General features: G+C 38.5%; 2 protein-coding genes across 3 annotated transcripts; both read left to right on the plus strand.

The window, feature by feature from the left end:
* Window positions 1–1523: 1523 nt before the first annotated feature.
* Window positions 1524–4103, plus strand: LOC113502354. Of its 2 annotated transcripts, none has more exons than XM_026883898.1 (4): window positions 1524–1803; window positions 1888–2490; window positions 3330–3463; window positions 3539–4103. In XM_026883898.1, the coding sequence occupies exons 1-4, from the start codon at window positions 1792–1794 to the stop codon at window positions 3813–3815; spliced, it is 1026 nt and encodes a 341-aa protein (XP_026739699.1). In that variant the 5' UTR covers window positions 1524–1791; the 3' UTR covers window positions 3816–4103. The 2 variants fall into 2 exon arrangements, with proteins under 2 accessions (XP_026739699.1, XP_026739698.1); XM_026883897.1 differs by having other exon boundaries at window positions 1527–1803; window positions 1873–2490; window positions 3539–4101.
* A 106-nt stretch (window positions 4104–4209) lies between these two features.
* LOC113502671 lies at window positions 4210–27381 on the plus strand. Its single transcript, XM_026884324.1, is given in 14 exon segments — window positions 4210–4754; window positions 4849–5505; window positions 7840–8553; window positions 11384–11824; window positions 11911–12180; window positions 14452–14880; window positions 14972–15214; window positions 17601–18011; window positions 18099–18310; window positions 20351–20805; window positions 23142–23617; window positions 23701–23943; window positions 26569–27006; window positions 27087–27381. Coding segments are annotated over 14 exon segments (5247 nt in total). The 5' UTR covers window positions 4210–4742; the 3' UTR covers window positions 27333–27381.
* The last annotated feature ends 317 nt before the right edge of the window (window positions 27382–27698 follow it).

The following is a 27698-nucleotide window of genomic DNA, read 5'->3' on the forward strand; positions in this document are numbered from 1 at the left end:
TGAAATATCATGAAAACTTTGGAAATACTGTACATACTATACATACATTATCGAATTATAAAGTCAGAGTCACGGGCTTAACCGAATGAAAACTCCTTTCTTTGTACTTATTACACCTTTTTAAATGTAGTTTTCTTAACGTTTCCTAACTTTCATCACCTTCACGTGCGATGCAAAACGTTGTTATACCTTTCCGTTAGTCATATCCGGGCAATAGGTTTAACACAAGCCATTTGATAAGGTTTGTATAACATTAGAGGTTTATACACTGATTCCAAAGTGTTATTAAACATTATTATAATATCGTGTGCCCATAGAATAATATTATTGCTGATAAAATGGACCATTTATGTAGAGAGCGATTAGATCTTAAACACTTAGATGGTTTCTAGATGGAAAAAACCTGAGCGTGATGAATTGTAACGCATTGCCACGCACCGACTTAACGCGGAAGACACGCTTTAAGTAGACGTGTAGTAAGAGTCTATCACAGCCTAGTTCCACCACCAAAGAGGTGGGTGTATACAATGCTTAGCAATTGTTGATGTAATAAAAAATATACCGTTTTTTTCTCGACGCTTTTCAATGGGTACCATGGGTCCATCTATTCATTAATAGAACAAATCAGTTATGGCTGCAATCACAGCGTGTGTTCATACACTATGAGAGAGATATGCTTATTCTATAAAATAAAACAGGTCTTTGATGAGAGATACAATAAGCTGTGAGAGTCCTTATCTTCCCACAGGCGATAAATATTTGCATAATGAAGTGATTGTTATGGCCTATCTCGTAAAACAGCTACTATTATATGGAAAATTATGTTATATAATTTAAATGTTTTGGAACACTTCAGAGACGTACATTTTAAATTTATTGATGAGGATGTCTTTTATAAAAGTAGGAATTCCTACATTGGAACTTTTTTAATTAATTTCATTCAACTTTCACAGTAAAAATTTGCAAACTTCTTGCTTGAAAATATCTCGTACGTATGACAAACTTCTTGCTTAATTTTTAACCCGCAAACTTTTTAAAATATGTATCGATTGCATTATATGGAATGTCATACAATCTATCTCAATAAATCAATAAATCTAACACAGCGATCTGTGTCAAAGCTTACTTATCTGTTACATTAAGCTAAGTAATAATAACAAGAGTTTACGCAACAATTTTAGACTTGTTAGAATAACCATATTGAATGCAAACATGCAAACTTGTTCCATAGAAAGGTACCTAATTATGATTAAATAATCTATTTATATCTTATTATATTTATAAACCATTAAAACGTTAAAGTGAGCTTAAGTTACATACGTAAAGTATTAATTTCACGTGTCCTCAGATAAATGTATTACACCTTTGTTCATAAGAACATGTATCGTTTGCAAATTCCTCATTAGTGACGTAACACCATCCCTTTGAGCAATCCCAAACAATAGGTGGAAATGAAATAATAGTTAATGCATTGATATCATTGGATGTGAATGAAAACATCGTTCTGAACATAGACAATTGGGTCTCTCGGTCAGTGTGCGCGCATATCGCTCGCGTTGTGAACGGAGACGATACGCTTTCGTTACGAAAAGCTTTCATAAGGTGGAAGGTAGCTCACTAACGATGTAGTGTCCGGAAACGGTGCATTGAAAGCAAACAACATCCCGCTCGTTCAATAGTAAAACATATCTTTTTGTGTTAAGTGTATTATTTTGTGGTTGAACGTTTTTAAAAGTGAATTTCATCGATATTACTGCTTAGAATTTTGGGAATACGAAACTTGGAGATAAAATGATGTTCAAGGTAAGTTGTTATCCCGGAAATAAAACTACTAATATAAAATTGGAACAATCGTACTGATTATCTGGGAAGTGTTTATATTTTCAGATAGCATCAACAGTATTGTTAACGATGTGCGCGGCCGAAATTCAAATTTTGTTTCCAAAACGAGCTGCTTCTCAAGGGCTTTCGCCGAAAAGATTTTACAGACAAGATATGGCGGTACCCTTCAAATATGGCCATGTTCACCATTATAGCACTGCCAATCCTCTTATTCGAATGGGACAACATCTACCAAGTTTGTATCAAGGAATACAATATGCTCCCTTACAAGGGCGACTAGGGACAAAGAACAAAAATACTGCGGCAGAATATACAAAAGTGACTCCTACAATAAGTAGTACTTCGCTTCCGCAGAGTAGCCAGATTGAGCAAAGTGGTCAGTTTGGGCAGGTTGAGCAGAGTGGACAAACTGTACAGAGTAGGCAAGTAGGGCAGAGTGCTCAAAATGGGCCGAATGAACAAAGCGAAAGAAATGGATATGCGAAATACTTGGAGCCACGAGTCGCCACCGAAGCTCGGGATCCGTCGTACAAATGTTACAATCCAGGACACAATGTGGAGGTTTTGTCTTCTGTCAGCAGAAGTCCTGGTCATAATGCCGTGTATAGAAATTTCCCGGAAGTCGTTCAGAGGGATAAACCGTTCAAGGTAAATAGCTCGTATTGTCAGGTCATATAGTGCGACTGCTTTTTTAATATTTATCCCAAACTGAAAATGGAAAAATCCAGCAATTCAAATTCGAGAAAAATCGAACACAAAGTAACTATGTAATCAATTGATTTGGTTCTATGAGTTCTGTTGAACTTTTGATGTTCATAGTTTTCGGCTCACTTTCAAAAAATAAAAATCGCCGGCAATCCGTAAAGTAAATATTTTTTTGCATAATTTATACTAATATAAACTAAGGTTATTACTTAGTATAGAAATGTTAATAAAATAGACATATTTTACATTACAATATTATGTCAATGAAAATATTTTATAATTTACACTTAGCTATGATGTTTCATCACGGCCTCGTTTTGGAAACTTATATAGCTAACCAAACTATGACTAGAAAGTCAGACTACCAAAACATAACAACTAACGTCTCTAGTTAGATAGTTAATAAATAACCCTTATTGTATTGACCTATTTGGATAAACAACGATTGTGAAAAGTCAATATTGTTTAGAATGGGCCTTGTTACCAACCGCTACTTTTAGCTCCCAGCTCTCTCTCGTAACTGGTTCATTTTCACAGATAGAAAAGATAGTATAAATTTAATACAAATTAGAATAACACAATACTAAAATGGTAAGGCCAATCTAATATTTTATAAAACAAATCACATACTATAATAGTAACAGGGAAAATAATAGATGGTTTTTGAATAGTATCGATTTCAAAGATAAATCAGTCCTGGGCATGGGCCTATTTTACAATTTTCATTGATGTCGAAGTCCTACGTCAAATTGTGGATTAACGAGGTTGATATTAATTTATAGATAAACTACATGAGGCCATACGGCGTGTATAACTTGGATACGTTAACAACAACGATGTCGCCATTTGAACTACCGCATCAGAACCCACCACCTTTCACTTTTACCAACCAGCATTACGTCATCAACCCTAATTTGTAAGTTTAATGCATGTATCTATACTCTATCCATACAGATAAATTTAAAGTTATTGACTTAACTTATAATTTCAGAGTCGGTCACGAGGGTCCAGCGGGAGAAAAAATTAAACGTCAATATTCACCATACGCAAAGTTTCACAGGCTGCACCTGAACATAGCAAGAGTGTACAGTCCAGGACAGGTGCCGCAAAAGCCTCCAGTGTTCACAGACACCTACTCCGTGAACGTACCGGGGGTGCCAGTGCATCCACAAGCATACTTACCTCCAATATTCCAAGCTCTCACCGATCACAAGACGTTACTCTATCCTAAGGATAACCAGAGAAAATATCACTTCCGCCTGCCATAAAATCAAAATTAATTTTAGATTTAAGTAGTAAATAGATACAATTCATTTTATCTTAGACGGAACCGGTAAAGTTCCTTCAATTATACAAAAAAACTTCATGATGTAACATTCGATTAGTCATTCCGGATTTTATTAATTCTAACAAATTGTTGTTGTGTCAAAAGAAATGCATTGTTTGTAAATTAATATATTAGACATGAAGCCTGAAACTTAAAGTGAATAATGACAATACAAGTAACTGAATCTTAAGGATTCCGATAAAACATTAAATGTTTTCATAGAATTTAGGCGTAAATGGACTTATGTCACATTAAAACTTTTAAAACAATTAATCGGTTAACTATTCCAACACCTGAACGATACCTGTCGGATTACTTCCGAGACAGTTCTGATTTGATTTTGATTATTTTTTAATTCTTATCTGTAGTAGTTTTTTTTTAGTTCCATTATCGCATTAGTCTATCAGCGTCGATAGCACGGAGATATATTTCCACAGCAATTGCAATTGCAAGAGCAGTACAACTTCCCTTTACTAAACCCTTAACTGGGACTGGCATTCATCTCCATGAGGGGTGGTAACAATTACAATCTTATTGAATAAAATTTAAGTTCCAGATAGGAAACTGTTAAAGTAAAATTGAAGCTAGTATAGAAATAGGTCATCACACAGGAATTCTAAAAACATAGTGCACCCAAGTATAATGGCAGATATTATTATAATATTAACCTAGATTGTTTCCACATCGTTAAATAAAAGTAAGAGAGTGAATGTGTGTTATGCTAAGGGAGTCTAAATATTATGACCTGAGGCAAGGCCGTCAGCTGGTCTAGTCGTATGCTAATTCGAAGACAAGTGAGTATAAAAATCTAAAACAATTGTCCTGATTACCATTCACTGTTAGTACACAGAGAGTAATCAACAACAAAATGTTCTCGAAAGTAAGTGTACGCTTTTTTCATTTCAATTTCATTAAAAAGTATCTGTGACGTTGATCACTTAATATTATAAATAAATTATTACCTTTCTTATTAGATCGTAGCTTTGTGTGGTTTGGTGGCCGTGTGCCAGGCTGGTCTACTGCCTGCTGCCGTCCACTACTCGTCTGCCGCGGCTGTCTCCTCACAGAACATCGCCCGTCATGACCAGCCCGCCCAACAAATCGCCATCGCCACCCCAGTAGCCTACCACGCGGCCCCGTCCGTAACCACCTACCACGCTGCCCCCGCCGTCGCCACCTACCACGCTGCCCCCGCCGTCACTACCTACCACGCCGCCCCCGCCCACGTCGCTTACCATGCTGCTCCCGTTGTCCCTCATGCTGAAGACTTCGACGTAAGTTGTATCAAATTTACACCTGCGGATTTTGTAATCCCACTATTTAATAATTGCTGATATCTAATTCTGTATTGTTATACACAGGCTCACCCCAAATACGAGTACAACTACTCGGTTGCTGACGGCCACACCGGTGACAACAAGTCCCAGCAGGAGTCCCGCGACGGTGATGTCGTGAAGGGCTCTTACTCCTTCCACGAAGCCGACGGCTCCATCAGGACTGTGGAGTACTCCGCTGACGACCACAGTGGTTTCAACGCCGTCGTCCTCAAAACCGCCCCCACAGCCGCGCCCGTCGTCGTCAAGGCCGCCCCCGTCATCCTCAAGGCTGCCCCAGCTCACTACTACCACCACTAAAAAAAATCCTCACTATTGTCATTACCACTACAATATTTATATCTAGCAATAAATGAAGTAAAGTAATATTATTGGTTTTTATTCGCTTTTTAGACTTTCTGGAAAAGATGAGAGTTTTTTTTCTCAAATGATTTGTACATCAGAATCAAACCCTGAAGGATCGGTTAAAAGTCAACATGTTAACTAACAGCTGTGGTTGACTTTTCACATTACATTCGCAACCTACTTGCGATTTTCAATGTCATGTAGGCCCAAAAATTGAAGTAAGAGTCCAAAAGATATGTACTGAGTCTATTTTCGTCTCTTTACTTGCCCAGCAACTTCACAATCTTTGCTCCAATTAAAGCTGCAACGTAAATATTTTAAATTCATTGCCATCGACTTGAATCTCGAATCTCAGTAACGACATTTATGTGACGTTGCTTCGCTAAAGGTGTCTGGCCCCAGTGAGAGGTCACAGCGGTATGACGAAAACATTAAGCAAGGTCCAAATTATTGATATCATCGTTCAGTAATCGATATAAGTTTTGGCACTTCATTTGTTGTTAATTAATGTATGGCAAAGAAATAAATAATTAAGGTTAACACTGTTACTGCGCTCGTAAAATTTTGCAAATTATTTTCGATCCATTTATTCGCAGTTCACATTGGTGTTGAAACATAACACTTATTTTATTCGTTAAATTTCAAAAGAGTGACAATCAATTTACTTAATAAAAATTAACAGAATTTCATTAAATTTAAGTTATTAGTATGCACCTGTTGATAGATAGGCACTACTACTACATTCATAAACTTCACAGACACTAAAAACTTAACAATTAAAAAAAGTTTTAATTTCTAGATCATTAGGGTATTTGTCAAAAGTAAAACCGTTTATGCCGTCAGACAGATCTCCAAAAGAGGTTACAGTGATTTAAAATCTCGTATGACGTCATTTACCAGTAAATACGCTTTTTACTAGAAAGTGGTGATTAAGCCAAACTACCATTTCATAAGAGTTTTAAATCTTCCTTAATTTTCAATGATATGATTAATTAAAAAATACGTATCCATCTTTTTTGGAAATCAGACCGACGGACTTATTTATTCATTAACCATTTATGAACAAAAACAAATAAAAGAAGCACAAAACTTAATAGATTTTTATTATAAGATTTAAGTCAACCTATTCATCAGTTACATTAAAAACACACCTAGAGAAAGGTATTAATACAACAACGCCTACCGAATAGGCGTAGTAGCACAAATGTGCAAATGACCTACAAAACATATTTGAACCGAGTCAAGGTAATAAGAGATTCATATCTCTTAACGCATGACAGAACAGTTGAAATTCATATATCCCAAGTCGGATAAAGCTTTTTGTAATACAATAACTTCCAGACACATGATATTAGCGTGAAATAGTTATCAAGTTACCTGTCTTGCATGGCAACTGCCTGGCTTAAGCTCAATGTCACGTGGTCTCGCTGGAGCTAAAAATAGCAGCTGGCGGACTGCTACCGGTAATCATTTTCCTTTCTATGACCTATATTTTAATGGCTATTAAACATAACGTTAATATCATCTTCCTGTGCGCAAACGAAAATGAAATATGTAGTGTTTGTATATTAAACAGTTGTTTTTAATTTATTTTGTGAATTCAAGTTTTTTTAAGAGACGGTTCATAAAAAATACGGCCTCATCTGTAATTGTGTAAGTTCATAAGATGACAATTTTAATAGTTATATGTTAAACAACACGAAAAAGATTTTTCATTTTTGATTCTCTATTAAATAAAATAACAAAATATTTCAAATAGGCAGTTTTTTTACTGAAACACAATGTGCTTCAACTTTATCCTATATGATTTATTATAAAACAGAAGCCTCATTTTTAAAGGTTTTAAAAATGAGGCTTCCGTTTAATAATTACGGTTTATTATTCATTTTGTTGTAAGTTTGGTAATTATTAAACATTCAATTTGTGTGTCAGTTATATTTAAATTAGTTCACACAATTAATTCACATATGACAAACCAGTCGAAGACATACTTGTGAAATTTCTCTGCAATCTGCGATGTACCATCAGTGAACGGATTGATTAGTAAAACCATATAACCCGTAGCAAGGTCAAGCAGCTTGTTTGACAACTTCCACTACTTGCACTCAAATTAGTAAACTTGCAATAGTATACGTATAAATAGATCAGAGTCACCATTGTGGTTATCATATTATTTTGGATCACATACAAATCAACATGTTCTCCAAAGTAAGTTGCTAAACATTGTATTGTATTATTTCTGCAGTTTTGAGAACTATTTCAATAATTTTTATTTTATCTTTTCAGTTGGTAGCTTTGTGCGCCTTCGTGGCTGCTGCCCAGGCTGGTCTCCTGGCCGCGCCCGCTCACTACTCTCCCGCTGAAGCCGTCTCATCCCAAAACATCGTGCGTCACGACCAGGCTCACGCCGCTCCCCTCGCTAAGATCGCCGTGGCTGCTCCCGTCGCCTACCACGCCGCTCCCGTAGCCTACCACGCCGCCCCTGCTCACTACTCGTCTGCTGCCGCTGTCTCCTCCCAGAACATTATCCGTCACGACCAGCCCGCCCAACATGTTGCCATCGCTGCCCCCGTAGCTTACCATGCTGCCCCCGCGGTTGCCACCTACCACGCTGCCCCTGCCCCAGCTGTCTACCACGCTGCCCCTGCCCCAGCTGTCTACCACGCCGCCCCTGCCCCAGTGGCCTACCATTCCGCCCCTGCCCCAGTGGCCTACCACGCTGCCCCTGTCGCTAAAATTGTCGCACACGAAGAGGTCGCTCACCCCAAGTATGAGTACTCATACTCGGTTGCTGACGGCCACACCGGTGACAACAAGTCCCAGCAGGAGTCCCGCGACGGTGATGTCGTGAAGGGCTCTTACTCCTTCCAAGAAGCTGACGGTTCCATCAGGACTGTGGAGTACACCGCTGATGACCACCATGGTTTCAACGCGGTGGTGCACAACTCCGCCCCCACTCCCGCTCCCGTCCACGTTAAGGCTGCGCCCGTGATCGTCAAGGCCGCACCTGCTCTGCAATACTACCACCACTAGACTGCTAATGTTATCATAAATATTTATTTATTCTTAATAAACTGAATAAGATCGATTCTAAACTACGTAGTTTTTTTTTATATTATGCATAAGCATCTGTTATTGACTTTCTTGATACTGTTTTATGCTAATGTGTTTACAGTTTACTGGAGATTGCTGGACATTAAAAAAATATCACTTAGTTTATTCTCAATTATAATATTCGTTTATTGATTTACTTAAATTATTTATAAATAAAGAAATAAAACAAATTAATAAAATTAAACTTTTCTCTGTCATATTTTATACTTACTCATGTTTTTTTTGGTAGAGAGGTTTAATTGGTAGAGACCAGACACTTATACTCGAGTAAACAACATCGCGACCACGATCGGCCTAGCCTTTTCCCAACTTTGTTGGTGTCAGCTTCCAGTCTTACCGGATTCAGCTAAGTACCAGTGGTTTAGAAGGAGCGACTGCCTATCTGACCTCCTTAACCCAGTTACCTGGGCAACACGATACCCCTTGGTTAGACCAGCTGTCAGACTTTTCAAGGTTCTGACTATCTGTAACGAACGTCAAAGATGTATGAATAACAGCCGGGACCCACAGTTTAACATGCCTTCAGAAAACAACATCGTGATAATGAAATAAATATAATCTTGAATCCTCGTCATATTCGTATCATTTTAATTACAAGATATCAATTAAATTGGACTAAAACTCAAAAACAAGAGTGATCCAAAAAATATAATTAAGTAATTGAGATAATATGATGTTTCTTTCAAATTTAGAGAGAGTTTTTCGTGTAGGAACTTGAATCATCGATTTGAAGTTTGTAAAAATTCCATAAACAAAAGCAATATTTCTCAAGAATGGGGAAATTAAATTATTTAATAACTGCTTAAGAATTGTACACCCGTTACCCAGGGTACCTAAACTAAAACCACATAGCATTAACATTAAAACTTGAAGAAATAAATGAAAAAAGATGACATGCATTATTGAGGTATATTTTTAATAACGGGCAAGGGTCGAGTCTGGATAAAGCTAGCCAAGACCGTAGAAATTGTCAAGAGAAAGGGGAGGTCTATGCCTAGCAGTGGAGGATAAAGGCTGTGGATGATGATCATAATGATTTTTAATAAAACCATACATTGTTGTCAAGGAGTTTTTTTCTGTGCATTTGTTTTGTGACCACATTTTCACACTCACATGCACGTCTTGCAATCAAGATTAAAATAATTTCTTAACTAGCTGTTTCCCGCGAGTTCGTTTGCTTTTATTTCAGTTAACAGCTGGCGGTGGGTCCCAGTAAGCTAGGATAAAATGTAGCTTTGACCATCACCCCCCTCCACCCCTCCCCTAGAAATGATAATACCGAAAAACCGCTTTACACATATTGCAAAACTTTAAATAAACAATAATTAAGAACAAAATCAAAGCCGTAGTCCGTTTAGCTCTACATAAACTTTAATCCATTACTTCTTTAGAACTCAATCTCAATCAAACATAGACAAACAAAATTTCATTATAATCAGTTCAGTATAATATCATTTTTCAATCGTCGAGATGAAAATCTGCAAGCTTATGCGTAAGTCAGTAATTATTGAACATTTTGATACGTGCTGGCTGATCTCAAAGAGTCAGATGGTCTTAGAAACTTTTTTAACAAAAACGCTTTAATTACGCATAATTTGAAAATGTTCGGAAACGCCAGTTAAGTAAACAACATCATATATATTTGATATATGATGTTGTTTTGTTATATTTATTTGATCCGTCATCGTCATATACTGTAAGAATAACTTGCGAAATCTCAGAAACTTTACTGTAAACTTGTAACCGGCACAATTAGTTAAAATTAATTGACAAATTTTTAAAGAAAAATATTTTTAAAATTAATAATAATAAATAATTTATAATAATTTCAAATTCTTGGCGCCAACTAAAAAGGATATTCATTGAAGTTGAGAACTGCCAATTACAATAAATTAGGGTCATAAAAATAACGGTGAAGAAGTGTGTCGACCTAAATATGTCCCATTCAAAATTTTGACGTAATGGAGCAAAAAACTAGAACTATTTAAATTAGTCAATAACGTCGCCTCAGGTGATTATTTTATCATGTTGGCAAAATGTTAGAATGCTTTGATGTTAGATGATTAAAATTTATTTTAAGACGTTTTATGAAACAAATTTTCCATCAAATCAATTTGAATATTAAAGTATAAAGTGGGACCTGATTTAAGTTGTCAGATATAAGCCGGCCTGAACGTCGAAGCAAATGCATCACTAAAACGATGTTATCCGAAAACATTATAATAATATGATGTCAACTGTCATATATATGACTACTAGCTGTTGCCCGCGACTTCGTCCGCGTGGTTACAAGATATAAGTTATGATTTATACCTTCCTTTTTCTTTCCACATTTCCATTTCATCTTCACTCCCATTAGTCGCAGCGTGATGGTATATAGCCTAAAACCTGCCGCGATGAATGGTCTATTCAACACAAAATTATTTTTTGCAATTTGAACCAGTAGTTTGAAACAAACTCTTCAGCTTTATATATTAGTATAGATTAGTATAGAAGTATAGATTTGTACCTAGAACAATGTAAGTTCTAGCATTCACCATGCTTAGAAATATTTTGGGTGAATGGTAACTGCAAAACTATGTGAGTGTGACCTGGTACAAGGTTATTTAAATCTCGTTCAACAGCTTCCACTGCCTACACAACACAACTGTCAACTAGTATAAAAAGTAAGCTCGCGAAAGCTAAATTATCATTTGCAGTTTGACTATTCAAACAGCTTTATCAAAATGTTCTCCAAAGTAAGTGCACTAGAACTTTTTTCAAATATTTGTTCTTTGTAACCTTAAAAGTTAGCGAATATCACTTAAAGATTATTATCCTTCATTCACAGATTGTTGCTCTGTGCGGTTTGGTGGCGGTGTGCCAGGCTGGCCTCCTGCCCGCTCCCGTCCACTACTCGTCTGCCGCCGCTGTCTCCTCCCAGAACATCGTCCGTCACGACCAGCCCACCCAACATGTTGCCGTCGCAGCTCCAGTAGCATACCACGCTGCCCCCGCTGTCACCACTTACCACGCTGCCCCCGCCGTCACCACCTACCACGCAGCCCCCGCCGTCGCCACCTACCACGCCGCCCCTGCCCCAGCTGTCTACCACGCCGCCCCCGCCCATGTCGCTTATCATGCTGCTCCCGTTGTCGCTCATGCTGAAGACTTCGACGTAAGTTGTATCAAATTTACACCTACGGATTTGTAATAACACTATTTAATAATTGCTGATATCTAATTCTGTATTTTTATACACAGGCTCACCCCAAATATGAGTACAACTACTCCGTTGCTGATGGCCACACCGGTGACAACAAGTCCCAGCAGGAGTCTCGCGACGGTGATGTCGTGAAGGGCTCTTACTCCTTCCACGAAGCCGACGGCTCCATCAGGACTGTGGAGTACTCCGCTGACGACCACAGTGGTTTCAACGCCGTCGTCCACAACACCGCCCCCACAGCCGCGCCCGTCGTCGTCAAGGCCGCCCCCGTCATCCTCAAGGCTGTCCCCGCTCACTACTACCACCACTAAGCTTTTTTACTAGTCATGATAAACCTCAACACCAAAATAGAGTCGGTTAATATTATTTATTAAAAGCAAAATACGAATAAGTTCGATAAATTGTTGTTTCTTTTAAACCTGAAGACAGATCTTTAGTTTTAATTTACTACCTTCCGCATAAAATACGGGTTGTCGGTCAACTTTATTTTATTTTTTATTTTTTTTGTTATTTTTTTGGTTTGCATAATCGTGATTGTTTTGTAAAAATCACTAGGCCCAATCATTAACTTAATTGAAGAGATAAGTATCTCAAGGTTTTTATTCATGTTTACTGTAACAATAACCTACCCTTGAACTAATAAATCGCGCTGACAATCGGAATTTGTAGTATTCAAAAGTTACTTGGTTTTCCGACATAATGTGTCTGTTTTCGATAATGTTAATGTTGGGTATATTTCAGATACTTTTTGTGGATTCATATTCTAGTTCTGTAGTGCAGACGAATCACAAAAGATCACAAAAGCATGTGATGTTTTAAGGATATATACTTGATGGATATGTGATTTTTCAAAACAGAAACCAGTTATTAAATCTTTCGCTCGCTATCACATGAACCGTGATAGCGAGACACTTAAAATTTTCATTGACTATATATTTTTGTTACCGCTATAAAAACCTACCTATAATGACGATCGTTGCTAAGCAACTTGACAAAATAATTTGTGGTGCTAAATTAAGTTATCACCCAACAGATTTCTTCTTTAGGCTATTTGTATGCTAAGTGTCGCGAGTTTGACTCGCACTTGACCAGTTTTAGGTAATATCATTCCATGATTGGCGAAACACTCATATGACTTCAAATACTTACTTACTTATGTCACAGCCACGACTATTCTGCTTCTTAACGTTTGTCAGAGGTGGTTGTTTTTGGAAAGTGTATCTCTATATTTGGTGCATTTTTAGCCTCTTTTACACTTCCTTCGCTATTCGTTAATCTTTTGACAAGACACTGCTGTTTATCTCCATTACAGTCTACTGAAATAATCTAAACCATCAACGCCAATGACTCAAATGAATACTTTATTCCCTAGTCTATTTAGTATTTTTGGTATTAACGAGACTTGTACTTCATTATAAAACTGCACTATCAAAACTATGACAGAAAAAATCTGAAAATAGAATAAATTATTGATTTTTTTATTGGGTATATTATTAACAGGATATATTAGCATATACGAAAATTGAAACTCTAACTCCGATATCCGACAAAATTCCTTAGCGCGGTGTGATCAGAAATATTTTATTAGAAAAATCATCAATTTATCCAAAAATTTAACTGTGCAGTTTCTGGCCGATCCTTCAACTGGATGTGTACGCAAAGCCTTCGTTTGATCCATAAAGGCTTTTAAGTATTGGCGTATTTTTAACTTGTGATTTTAAGTTTGTTGAAAGCGTGCCACTAGAATTAAAAGCCCTAGTATTGGGGGTTGTTTCTAAACGAATCTGTTTTGTTCCTGATCGAGTTTGGGCTAATTCAAATCGAAGAGTTTTTTTTTTTAAATTAATGGTATGTTAAATCTACTTTATCTTTTCCATTTAAAATATTTTTTTTCTAGACACAGCTACCTATACCAACTTTGTCCAGTAGTGATTTGTTCTCCTATACTGCATAGATATTACGAGCAAAACAAATTTCAAACAAACCTATATTTATTCAAGTGATCATTTTAAGTAATATGCTTCATTTATAATTATAAACAAAAGAAAAAATATTAACATAAAATAAAATAATGAAAGTAAGTACAACATAATTGGGGTTCCGTACGTAAAGGTGGAAAACGAAACCATATTACAAAAGCTCCGCTGTTTGTCCGACTATCTCATGAATCGTGACATAGACGTAATTTGACATTTTCACAAAATATCAAACTAAAAATATATTATTTAAAAAAAAATTGTTAACATAAATTGGTATGATCATGAATTTGACCATTATTTTTTAGTACCAAACCGCATAAACCGCAAGTCCGACTCACACTTAACCCTTTTTTTTTGCGAACTTGTGAATGGGCGGCTCGCAAAACTTTGTGTGAGAGGTCACTGTTAGCTCATATTACAAGTTCTGAACTCGTTCGAGTATAGACCGGTATATAAACCACAAATTCTACTGCGAATGTATCACTCATTACTTGATCAGACCAGTGAAACAATATGTTCTCCAAAGTGAGTTTTATTGAAAACCATAAAATTATTTTAACCCGGAGTTCAGTCCAGTATTTTATTAGTTATCAATGATTCTATGTTATGAGCTCAATTTTCTTTCGTTATTGTTTTCAGATAGTAGCTTTGTGTGGTTTGGTGGCGGTGTGCCAAGCTGGTCTCCTGCCCGCCCCGGCGCACTACTCGTCTGCTGCGGCAGTCTCCTCCCAGAACATCATCCGTCACGACCAGCCAGCCCAACACGTAGCCTACCACGCTGCCCCCGCAGCTGTCTCCTACCATGCCGCTCCTGCTCATTACTCCTCCGCCGCCGCTGTCTCCTCCCAAAACATTGTGCGTCATGACCAACCCGCCCAACACGTCGCAGTCGCTGCCCCTGTAGCCTACCACGCTGCCCCCGCTGTCAGCACCTACCACGCTGCTCCCGCTGTCACCACCTACCACGCTGCTCCCGCTGTCGCCACCTACCACGCTGCACCTGCTGTCGCTCACGCTGAAGAGATCAACGTAAGTAAGCTACAAGTTACTTTTGAAATATGAATACTTTTCTACCTAAAGCTCACTTATATGTAAATAATCTTGCCTTGTTTTTGTGCAGACTCACCCGCAGTACGAGTACAACTACTCTGTTGCTGACGGCCACACTGGCGACAACAAGTCCCAGCACGAGACCCGCGACGGTGATGTTGTGAGGGGCTCGTACTCCCTCCACGAAGCCGACGGCTCCGTGAGGACCGTGGAGTACTCCGCCGACGCCCACAGCGGCTTCAACGCGGTGGTGCACAACACCCACCCCACAGCCGCCCCCGCGCACGTCGCCCCCGCTCACTACTACCACCACTAAAACCAAAAAAATGCCAACGACTTATTTATTAAACGTAATTAAATTGTGATACCTAACGACATTCTTTTTTCTCATACCCTACTTGAACTTCCAATTATTACTACAAAAAAAAACAGTTATGATGATTTCAATATATTAAGCGACTTGTAAAAAGATGGTTCTTCTTATATACAAAAGAAGAGATTTAATTTCGTGTCGGAATTTATTTGATATAGTTAAGAGCTTGGGTCGAGTCTGCATAAGGCTAGCAGAAAGCAGAAATCGGCAGGAGAAAGGGAAGCCTTTAATATTACTAGAAGGCCCAGCAGTGGAAAGGCAGAGGCTGTGGATGATGATGATGATTAGAATTAACATGCAAAGAACCGATTGAATTACGGTAATGTTTTAAGAATTGGACAGAAAGCATTGCAAATTTCTGCAGTGTTGAACTTATATGTATACTGTTATTGAATATGTTTGTACCGGCTGTACCCCCCAAACTCCCGTTTTTTTTTCAGTCAGTACCATTTTCATGTTCACGATCATCCTTATTTTCGTATGTTGATATGATTGTAATGTAAGTTACAATCTTTAGAAAAAACGAACTGAAACCGCTGCCGCATTGACATGCACCGTGCATGTCAATACAATCTTTATATTCCATCCTCACTGGCTTCTACTTTATTTCCTTTGCTGCCTGACACAATAACTATCAGTCTATTGTAATATTTTAAAACTGAAGAGTTTCTTTGTTTACTGCTGGTTTGATTTAAAAAATATTTCAGTGTTAGATAGTTGATTAATCGAGGAAGGCTATAGGATACCATACGAGGATAGTAGGAGCAGAGCAACAATGAAAAAAGTTACAAGAACAAGAATAAATAATCAATCTTTTTCATGCGCCGATCAACGGTTAAATTTACGTAAAAATTGTCTATTGGATTATAAGGATAATCATCATCTCTTTTCGATTCTTGCGTTTTTGTAAATTACGAATATTGGCAGTCACGGAGGATAGATTAATTTACACAAATTGGTACATTACTGACATAATTTATTTAAATCCTGGAAATTCCAGAAAAGCTTACAATTATCCGTGGTTAATAATACATAGTTGCAGAAATTCATTGGACTTTGAAATATTTTTAAATTGTGTCCTTTAACAAATCCTTAATTCATAGCTAATAGCTGGAAAAATGTTTCATACCTGCAGAATAGTAGTCACAAACGTACAGCATACGTAAGCACATACAATACGTACATACGTAACCGACGTTGCCAAAAAGCTTTCCAGTCTAAAGTTGGATCGGAAGGATAGCGACTATGGACGAAGGTCACCACTAGTTTTGAAACCCAGTTGCCCAGGAAGCGGCGTTGAAAGGAACTGAATACTCGCCACAAAGGCTGACGTGAAAGTGTTTGGTGTCATTTTGTTGATAAAGTTGTTGTAAAAGTTGAGAGAAGCATCAGGATTCAGGGGTCACAATGGGCGTCGAGAAATCAAAATTCATAAATTTGTGCCGTATATGTAGGTATGTATTTTTTATTTCTCAGAACAGTGGAGTGATGATCTGCGCAAGATCGCTTTCAGGAGCTGGATGCGAGCAGCCGAAGATATATAGGTATCTCAATGATAATGACAATGATTCCATTATACAAAAGAAGCTTACTCATGCTCTAGCTATTTTAAGAGATTATATTATAACCTTAAACACCGTGTCTTTTTACTGGTAGATAATACCTAAATCTCCATAGTTGGTCCTAAAATTATCATAAAGTCATAAGCTCTTTACCGTACATTAATAGATGACATGAATTTACAAAGAAAATGAGAAAAAACTCTATGCTCGCTACAACATGGTTCCTTTAAATGAAGTCCAAAATCCAATGATAAAATTATGATTGCGATGTAATTTTTGCGGTGGTATTCCATAAATGAAAATAATAATTAAAAAGCGCTTCAAGATCGCAACATTATTAAGTCGCAAAATTTTGAGTTCATGCTGAAAACATTGCTAACGTCCATAAATGTCTGAATGGACATTCATAAAAATACTTGTAACCAGTGTAAGGTCACGTGTAAGCTCGTTTTACAACTTCTCACGAACGGACCTGTTCAAGTGTGGACCAGTATATAAGCTAACACTGTAGCCGTAAGTGTATCATTCATTTCTTGATCTTACAAGTGAAACAATATGTTCTCCAAAGTAAGTTCAGTTTCAAAGTTCATTATATGAGCTATAAATATATATTTTTTTGATTATAATGAAAAAATCCTATATCAATCGTGGAATGGATTTGGGGAAGCCTTTGTCCAGCGGTGGGACACAGTGGGCTAGTGAAAAATGTCAGTGCTAAAAGAATTCCTCAATTAATTAATTACTAATTTTTTCCTCATTTACAGATAGTAGCTCTGTGCAGTTTGGTGGCGGTGTGCCAGGCTGGTCTCCTGGCCGCCCCCGCGCACTTCTCGTCTGCCGCGGCTGTCTCCTCTCAGAACATCATCCGTCACGACCAGCAAGCTCAGCATGTTGCTATCGCCGCCCCAGTAGCCTACCACGCTGCCCCCGCCGCAGTGTCCTACCACGCCGCTCCTGCTCACTACTCCTCCGCCGCTGCAGTGTCCTCCCAAAACATTGTGCGTCACGACCAGCCCGCTCAACACGTCGCTGTTGCTGCCCCAGTAGCCTACCACGCTGCCCCCGCCGTCACCACCTACCACCATGCTGCTCCCGCTGTCACCACCTACCACGCTGCCCCCGCGGTCGCCACCTACCACTCTGCCCCCGTTGTCGCTCACGCTGAAGAGATCAACGTAAGTTACTTGGAAGTTAGTGCCTAATTATGAATCTTTTTAATATCTAAAGCTTAAGCAGAAATAATTATAATTGTTTTTGTGCAGACTCACCCCCAATACGAGTACAACTACTCCGTCGCTGACGGCCACACCGGCGACAACAAGTCCCAGCACGAGACCCGCGACGGTGATGTCGTGAGGGGCTCGTACTCCCTCCACGAAGCCGACGGTTCCGTGAGGACCGTGGAGTACTCCGCCGACGCCCACAGCGGCTTCAACGCGGTGGTGCACAACACCCACCCCACAGCCGCCCCCGCGCACGTCGCCCCCGCTCACTACTACCACCACTGAATTTAAAAACACGATTTATTTATTTAGTATAATAAAATAAGGTTCTAGTAAAACAAGCCTGATTTTACTGTTTTCCACCTTCCTTTTAAAAGATATTATAGGTTACCAAGAAGGATGTAATAGCAAAGTTTTGAAGGAGTGCATGAAAGACTTTCACACAAAGATTTAACACAGTAGGTACCTATATTTGAAATAATTTTAAAGACTTCATAGCAAATAAAAAATATAACATATTCATGGCCAAGTCACATAACTTATGTGGCTTGGCCATTTCGCTACATACACATCTATAAGCGTAAGGTGAAAAATTAATTCACTGTTCATTACTTTTGTGTTATACAATAGTTCTTGTAGTAACGAACGGCCAAGCCACATACACCTATTGACTAAGGTCAGTGGCGTGCACAGAGATTTTAGTTAGGGTAAGCGAAAAGAAACGGCTAAGTGCGAGTCTGTTTCGCGACAGTTGGTACAAAATGTAAAAAAAAGGTTACCCATCAAATTCACGACCGTACCAAATGATGATTATCCACGATTTTTCTTGGTGATCTATGAAACTGTTCACTCTCTAAATAACTATCAACGTTCATGCCCAAAGCCAAAAGACAGACGGACAGAAGGCCAGGCGGATTTAAAATGTGCGGTGAGCGTGTTCAACTTTGTAGTTACCTACCTAGTGTACCTAGCCTACTAAGGTGTAAAGTTTGTGACATGCCTTGTAGAGTTAGAGCGTGTATGTTAGAAGCTTATCTCTATATGAGATTTGATAACTTTCTGACAGTGCGAGTCATATGGGCTCGTCTTGGCAACATTTGAAAATGTTTTTGGTCGGATAATTTATTCTTGTTTATGTATCCGTATATTTTTTTTTATGAAATTCACCTTTGCTCATCTTTTTGCAAAGTTCTGCATCACATGACATTATGCAGTATCATTAATTTAAATTTGCTAAAGTAGAACCAAAAAGTAACTTATTTTTCACTATGAATAATTAATTGATACTATTGTGTAGTAATTTTTTAGCAAAAATAGCCGCTACCTTATCATGTCAGTCTTGAAACTAAGAACAATCAGATTTCTCATAAAACACAGTCAATGTAAGTAAGAAAAATTTATTTCATCTAGCACTTATTTAGCCCTATTTAAATGTAATTGATAACGCATTAATTTATGGTTTTCTCGATAAACTACTCTCAAGTGAAAAAGCTCTTTATGAAAAAAACGTCTATTGGCGCATAAATTACTAAACTGACATAAAATATGTAAAAAAATCAGTCCAGTAATTTATGCAACAAATTATGTTGGAAATGCTGACATTTCATAGTTCGGACATAACTTCAAGACAAACGTTTGTGTGATGAGCACGATCATCAAAGTATAGCTATTGAGCGTTCCTTGGCCATTGTCAGTTATTTTAGGTATGTAGTGAATAGTGAGTGATCAATGAAATATATATTATATTTTTGAAACTGCATCTCAAAAAATAGATCAAGGGTTTCACAAAAAGTTATTCAGATATTGTGTTAATAAGCATAAGTGAAAGCTTAAAACACTTAAATTTTCTTAAATAGCAATAATTATTATCAAAATGAATAATAAAAATAACCGACTGGGTTTACTAATAAATTCAGTTTATTTTAATAAATAATTCGTTTTAGTATTTCAATGGTGGTAGTAGTGAGCAGGAGCGACGTGAGCGGGGGCGGCTGTGGGGTGGGTGTTGTGCACAACCGCGTTGAAGCCGCTGTGGGCGTCGGCAGAGTACTCCACGGTCCTCACGGAGCCGTCGGCTTCGTGGAGGGAGTATGAGCCCCTCACGACATCACCGTCGCGGGTCTCGTGCTGGGACTTATTGTCGCCGGTGTGGCCGTCAGCGACGGAGTAGTTGTACTCGTATTGGGGGTGAGTCTGCACAAAAACAATGACAATTATATATGATTCCGCTTTCACAATTTTTTTTAATAGTTTTAGGTAAAGTAAAAGGTAACTTACGTTGATCTCCTCAGCGTGAGCCACAGCCGGTGCGGCGTGGTAGGCGACACGGGCGGGAGCAGCGTGGTAGGTGGTGACAGCAGGAGCAGAGTGGTAAGTGGTGACAGCGGGTGCAGCGTGGTAGGTGGTGACAGCGGGGGCAGCGTGGTAGGCTACTGGGGCGGCGATGGCAACGTGTTGGGCGGGTTGGTCATGACGCACAATGTTTTGGGAGGACACAGCGGCGGCGGAGGAGTAGTGAGCAGGAGCGGCGTGGTAGGATACTGCGGCGGGGGCGGCGTGGTATGCTACTGGGGCGGCGTGGTATGCTACTGGGGCGGCGATAGCAACGTGTTGGGCGGGCTGGTCGTGACGGATGATGTTCTGAGAGGAAACAGCCGCGGCAGACGAGTAGTGTGCGGGGGCGGCCAGGAGACCAGCCTGGCACACTGCCACCAAACCACACAGGGCAACTATCTGCAAAAAAAAAGTAAGAGTTGTTTAAATGATCAGTATAGTGGGGTCAAAAAAATGTTTTTAGAACCGGATCATAAAAGAAAACAATCTTAATTAAAACTCCAAATTAATACTTTGACTTACTTTGGAGAACATATTGTTTCACTTGTGAGATCAAGTAATGAATGATACATTTAGGATAACAGTCTTAGTTTATATACTGGTTCAAACTTAAACAAGTTTGTAAGAAGTAAAACGAGCTTACACTGACCTCACGTTCATAATGTGCTGCCTGTCGGACTATTCAGAAGCTCTGTCATTTTTTCTCTTTTCAGTTATTGGTTTCAGTAATGTATTCTTTGTTGTAGTGTAACCTATAGGTTTTTTAATAAAATAAATTTGCAATTTTGAGAATGAAGACGTTGAAATTCGCCAGAGTGGACGCCAGACCTACGTTATTTTATAAAAGCTGAAAGTTCATGAGCGGATGCTTCCAACATTGGTAAGAACAAACTCCATCATCAACCATTATGGAGTTTATGTCATGGTGGCATTGGCAGATAAACGGTACTTTAGGTGCTAAAAATATTATAATATTTCGTTATTACCTCCAGGATATTAGGTCAACGACAGATTTATGAGTTGAATGTATTCATTCCGAAGTCAGTGTCTGTGTCTGAAAACTTTATTACTAAGAATATTTGTATTATACTATTTAATAGACAGAGATATTTCATAGCCTTTCTAATTCACACTTGTCAAAATGAAAGTCGAAAGCAAATAGAAAAAAAAACATAAATTTGTGTTTGGTACTTTATCATATTTCTTTATTAAATAATTACTCTTCATATCACCTTTACTTATTTTACAAGAAAAATATTCAGAATGCAGGTAATTTCACTTTATTACTAATAACCTAAAAAAAGTATTATTATCATGTACGAGATATTTTTGGCGTTAATGATCTCGATAAATTACACATTCTTCGAACTGGTTTCTGTTGAAGGTTAAGGTATAAGAATATTGCAAGTGCATTTTGGACTGAATTCAATTTCAAAATCTTGAAGCCTCCATTCAGTATTAAGTAATCAGAATACGTAAAAGTCAATGAACTAGATGTTTAAAAATTGTCGTTTCCGAAAAATAATATGTAATTATAATTATTGAAAATATTAATGCATTAGAAAAAATGCAACACGGAAAATGGTAGCTCACGAGAAAAAACTTTCAACTATTTTTTGTCACTTTCATGAGGATGATTGCTGAAACAGTTTACCCACTGTTTATCGGCATTTTCCGATAAGTTTCGGAGCGGTCTTGAATCGACTTCCCTCCGCTGCCGCTTATTTATTTTTTCTTGGCCAAAACATGCAATTAAATGTGTTTATTATTGTTAAAGTTAAAAATACAAAATAATACTAATTCAGCTAGTGCAGTCAAAGCTTACATAAATTAGAACATTTGATCTAAACTACGCACATAATAATATGGGAACCTGAGTAGTATACGTCACCACGATATAGTTGAGCGACGTTTTACGGGTTTAAACCCGCGTAAGTCAAGCATTTGAGTGAATCTCAAACTATTGTCATGATGGATGTCTTGCGCATTTGACTTGAATTTTTCTGAATCTCTCGCGATACAAGTATTAGATATACTCATATAACCCATCGTCATTTGAAATATTCAATTAAGTATACCTATTTATAATGAATTGATACCAAGTTATTTTTGTAGGCGTAAACCAAAGAAGTACTTTTGGTCAAAATATTCAATCCTTTGTTTGAAATATGGGCCCTATGTATATAATGAACGATGAAAGAAAAAAATGTAATGTATTAGATAGGATGTAAAGAAAATTTAGCTTAGGAGTTGTTATTATTGACTGACGCAGTTAATATGTAAATAAAACGAGAAGAAACAAAACAAAGATACTTCCTCTTCTATCTTTACTCGCTCAGAATTCCATGAATGTAAATGAAGACTGTTACATAATTATTACACCTTAAAGAAGTAAGTATAGAAACAATAAAATCATTACCATTTTTTAAATCCGTATCGAAATAAGATCCCTACATAAAGATTGCAAAAAAATATAACTTTGTAAATGGATATTCGCGTAACTCTTTGAGCAGTGTGAGGTCATTGTTAGCTCGTTTTACAACTTCTTACAGCTGAACCCGTTCAAGTATGGACCGGTATATAAGCTAACACTATGGGCGTTAATGTATCATTCATATCTTGATCTTACAAGTGAAACAATGTTCTCCAAAGTAAGTTAATTAGAAATATAACATTAAATAACATTTGAGAATAAGCAATTGACATATTAAAAAAAACTACGATACTTAAAACGACTCACCTGACTTTTATCATCTTCACAGGTAGTAGCTCTTTGTAGTTTGGTGGCGGTGTGCCAGGCTGGTTTTCTAGCCGCCCCCGCGCTCTACTCGTCTGCCGCGGCTGTCTCCTCCCAGAACATCATCCGTCACGACCAGCCCGCCCAACACGTTGCTATCGCCGCCCCAGTAGCCTACCACGCCGCCCCGGCCGCTGTGTCCTACCACGCCGCTCCTGCTCACTACTCCTCCGCCGCCGCTGTCTCCTCCCAGAACATCGTGCGTCATGACCAGCCCGCCCAACACATCGCTGTTGCCGCCCCAGTAGCCTACCACGCTGCCCCCGCTGTCACCACCTACCACGCTGCCCCGGCAGTTGCTACCTACCACGCTGCCCCTGCCGTCACCACTTACCACTCTGCTCCTGCTGTCACCACCTACCACGCTGCTCCCGCCCGTGTCGCCTACCACGCCGCTCCGGCTGTGGCTCACGCTGAGGAGATCAACGTAAGATACCTTTTAATTTACTTTAAATGATTAAAAAACTTGTGAAAGCGGAATTATAAATAACTTTCATTGTTTTTGTGCAGACTCACCCCCAATACGAGTTCAACTACTCCGTCGCTGACGGCCACACCGGCGACAACAAGTCCCAGCACGAGACCCGCGACGGTGATGTCGTGAGGGGCTCGTACTCCCTCCACGAAGCCGACGGCTCCGTGAGGACCGTGGAGTACTCCGCCGATGCCCACAGCGGCTTTAACGCGGTGGTGCACAACACCCACCCCACAGCCGCCCCCGCCCATATCGCTCCCGCTCATTACTACCACCACTGAACAAAGAAAAAATGACTTATTAATTCAATTAAAATGAAATAGGATTAAAAATACTTCTCTTACATACACTACTTTTATTTACCAACGAGTTTAAGTATATCCTGCCTAATGAAGGTTTAAAAGACTGGGTTCACTGATTTTAAAAGAGGAAAAATATGTAACATTTGGATGTACCTATAGATTTTGTTTTTGATTTAAATGATCTCTATTTGTATTATTCTGATAAGTCAAATATCAAGTTTATTCATTTGAAAAATAATACGTGTAACCTTAATAAGGAGTTCAGGACGTATTTTTTGTCCCTACTGTTCCTCTTTTTCAACCAACATCTTCGATCTATTTTTTTATTTTAATTTTTTAGCGATTTAGAAACAATAAAACACCTCAAAATCTTTTGGGATTTGGGGGCCGAGTGCCAAAATACTTATTAAATTGAAGATATAGCAAAGCGTCTTGTTGACACTTTTCGTGACCCAAAGGCTGGCTTTTACCTCGCCTGCATCTGCACCTGCTAGCCTTTTGGGCACACTCCCAGCTGGCAGCGATGCCGATGAATATTTTGATGCATTATTTTAATTATTGTTTTTGTTCTTTTAGTACTGTTTTAAGTGTACATACATATGTAGATCCTTAAAAATAAAATAATATTAATTTTTAGTAAAATAAAACACTTCATGATATATTTTAGTGATTCTTATGTTTTTTACTTAGAGTGAATGATAATTTCGTCTCTTAAATTTGTACTTAATTTGTGCGTCCTAGTGAAGCAGCCGGAAAAGTAGCCTGTTTGAATCAAAGGCGCATGTAACTCCATAAAAATTCAAAACTTTATTAATTCAATCCAAATTCATCAAAATTACGAAAACCGGCGCAAAAAGAGAGGTCCTGTAAGTTATTGAGGTCTATGTGTCTGGAGCTGTATCATTTGAGCTAGCGAACCGATTCGGAAAATTTTGTTGTTGTTAGTTGTTGTTCCTGCCAAATTTCACTAAAGACAAAATCATGATCTTTTTCTATGAACGTTTTAAGTTTGACCGCTACAGACATGTATTTCTGTCTATGATAATGTAGCTCTAAACCAGGTGAACAAATTTGTATGCGGTGTTTTTGTCGGGGTAGTATTTTCCCCTTTTTATATATTTATCTTTAACGGGATCAGTGCATTTTTCAATAATATATCATACGCTCTATTAAATGATGTAACGGTTTACTCACACGTATTTATCGGGGGTGCAGTTCGACTCGCGATCCCGCCGCGTTAGCTCATGATTAGGGACTCCGGTTGGGTCCGTAACTAGTCGGGCAGCCCCGATAAATACGCGTGAGTAAACCGTTACATCGTTTAATAATGAATCAGTCTCACGATAGTTATTTTAAAAATATCATACGTTCTTACATAATAATTACATTTTTTTTTTCTCGAAATAAAAATAAAATTATAGTCTAATTTTAGATTCAAAATTTCATAACTGATGAGTGTCCCTTCGTTTTGAGAACTATGAGAAATGTAAACAATAAGCTAACTTAGTCTCACTTTATGTTTTAAAAAATACTTACTAATATGGAGAATAACGATACTTATCTATTTTTTAAAGGCCTTTCTTAACAGAAACACAGCCTTATAAACGCTAAATATATATACGATTATGTGAATTTATTACCCTATACCAACTTTATTATTTCAACAACCTTCAGGTCAGACCTTCTGTTTATGAACCCTGTCCCTTTCTAAAAGTGGGACAAAGTACCAGCAGACTGGAATGGTAGCATTGTAAAAAGCCTCCTGAACGGAAGGTATTTCGGACGTAAGGGCCAATGTCACACACATTCACTTTTCGAATCTCTCACACATTTTTAATGCTCTTAAAAGCCGGCTATAAAATTGAAATGTAATCCCTGAATCGTGAATTTTTGGACAAATATTATAATTATGCTTGGAAAAGCTCAGATAAATTTATGAAATACTAGCTGTTGCCCGCGACTTCGTCCACGTGTTTAGAAGATCTTGAGGACCTCAGAGATGAAAAATTTTCCCCGTTTTTTCCACATTTTCCATTGTATCTTCGCTCCTATTAGTGGCAGCGTGATTTTATACAGCCTATAGCTTTCCTTGATAAATGGTCTATTCAACACAAAAAGAGATTAGCGCGTTCAAATAAACAAACAAACAAAGCTTTATAATATTAATAAGTATATATTTCTTGCATACTACAATCCCACATACTTTACATGTTATTCGACCTTATGTTTAAAAAAGAACTCAATTTATTATAATCTTTGTTTACTTTCATAAGCTAAAAATAGACGGTGTTTGAGTTATGTCCTGGTTTAAATTAAGAATGTAAAAGTTCATGCCCTACAGCTATATAGTTACATTACCTCTTTTACCGCCAGTGAATGTTCCGATTCGCAAAAATATGTGACACAGTGTAAGGTCACAATACGCTTGTGATACAACTTCTAAAACCCGAATCTGGTCAACACCGGGCCTGTATATAAAGTTAACTCATTGCGTGAAATGTATCATTCATTGTTCGAATACACAAGTGAAACAATATGTTCTCCAAAGTAAGTTAATTTACATCGTAAAACATTTAAGCACCCACGTCATAAAACCAACGCAATATACTAATATTTTTTTTTAACCTACAGATTGTAGCTCTTTGCGGATTAGTGGCGGTGTGCCAGGCTGGTCTCCTGGCCGCCCCCGTGCACTACTCGTCTGCCGCGGCTGTCTCCTCCCAGAACATCGTCCGTCACGACCAGCCCGCCCAACACGTCGCCATCGCCGCCCCAGTAGCCTACCACGCTGCCCCCGCCGCAGTGTCCTACCACGCCGCTCCTGCTCACTACTCCTCCGCCGCCGCTTTGTCCTCCCAGAACATCGTGCGTCATGACCAGCCCGCCCAACACGTCGCTGTTGCCGCCCCAGTAGCCTACAACGCTGCCCCCGCCGTCACCACCTACCACGCTGCTCCCGCTGTCGCTACCTACCACGCCGCTCCCGCGCACGTAGCTTACCACGCCGCCCCTGTTGTAGCTCACGCTGAAGAGATCAACGTAAGTTTTGAATTATAAATATTGACTTCATATCTTACTTCAAAATCAAAATTTATTCTTTTTTCGTTTTTTGTTTACAGACCCATCCCCAGTATGAGTTCAACTACTCCGTTGCTGACGGCCACACCGGCGACAACAAGTCCCAGCACGAGACCCGCGACGGTGATGTCGTGAGGGGCTCGTACTCCCTCCACGAAGCCGACGGCTCCGTGAGGACCGTGGAGTACTCCGCCGACGCCCACAGCGGCTTCAACGCGGTGGTGCACAACACCCACCCCACAGCTGCCCCCGCCCACATCGCTCCTGCCCACTACTACCACCACTGAAAAAACAAAATCGACTAATTTATTCAATTAAATGAAATAGTAAAAACAAGCCCGATTTTTACCAACCAAAAAATCAAGTTTTTATAAAACCTCATTTTATGCATAATAAGTGTTATTATTACGTATTAACAGAATATCTGAATACCTTATTGTGAAACCCTTGATATATTTATAGATACAGTTACAAAAATATGTTTCATCGATCACTCACTATTCAAATAAGTAGCTAAGAGCCTGTTCGTTAGTTAGTTAGTATAGTTGTTTGTAACCATATCTAGAAGTCTAAATTACAACTATTATGGCTTGGCACCATGACTACCGCTTGATAGTACACTACACAGCATAGAGCGGCATTTCTCGTTTACA

The sequence above is a fragment of the Trichoplusia ni genome, chromosome 17 (assembly GCF_003590095.1).
Source record: "Trichoplusia ni isolate ovarian cell line Hi5 chromosome 17, tn1, whole genome shotgun sequence".
Lineage (NCBI taxonomy): Eukaryota > Metazoa > Arthropoda > Insecta > Lepidoptera > Noctuidae > Trichoplusia > Trichoplusia ni.

Excerpts from the sequence above, each read along its gene's own strand:
- LOC113502354 (XM_026883897.1), top strand. Across the intron at positions 2,491-3,329 it reads AGAGGGATAAACCGTTCAAG|ATAAACTACATGAGGCCATA; the intron begins GTAAATAGCTCG and ends ATTAATTTATAG. Across the intron at positions 3,464-3,538 it reads TACGTCATCAACCCTAATTT|AGTCGGTCACGAGGGTCCAG; the intron begins GTAAGTTTAATG and ends TTATAATTTCAG.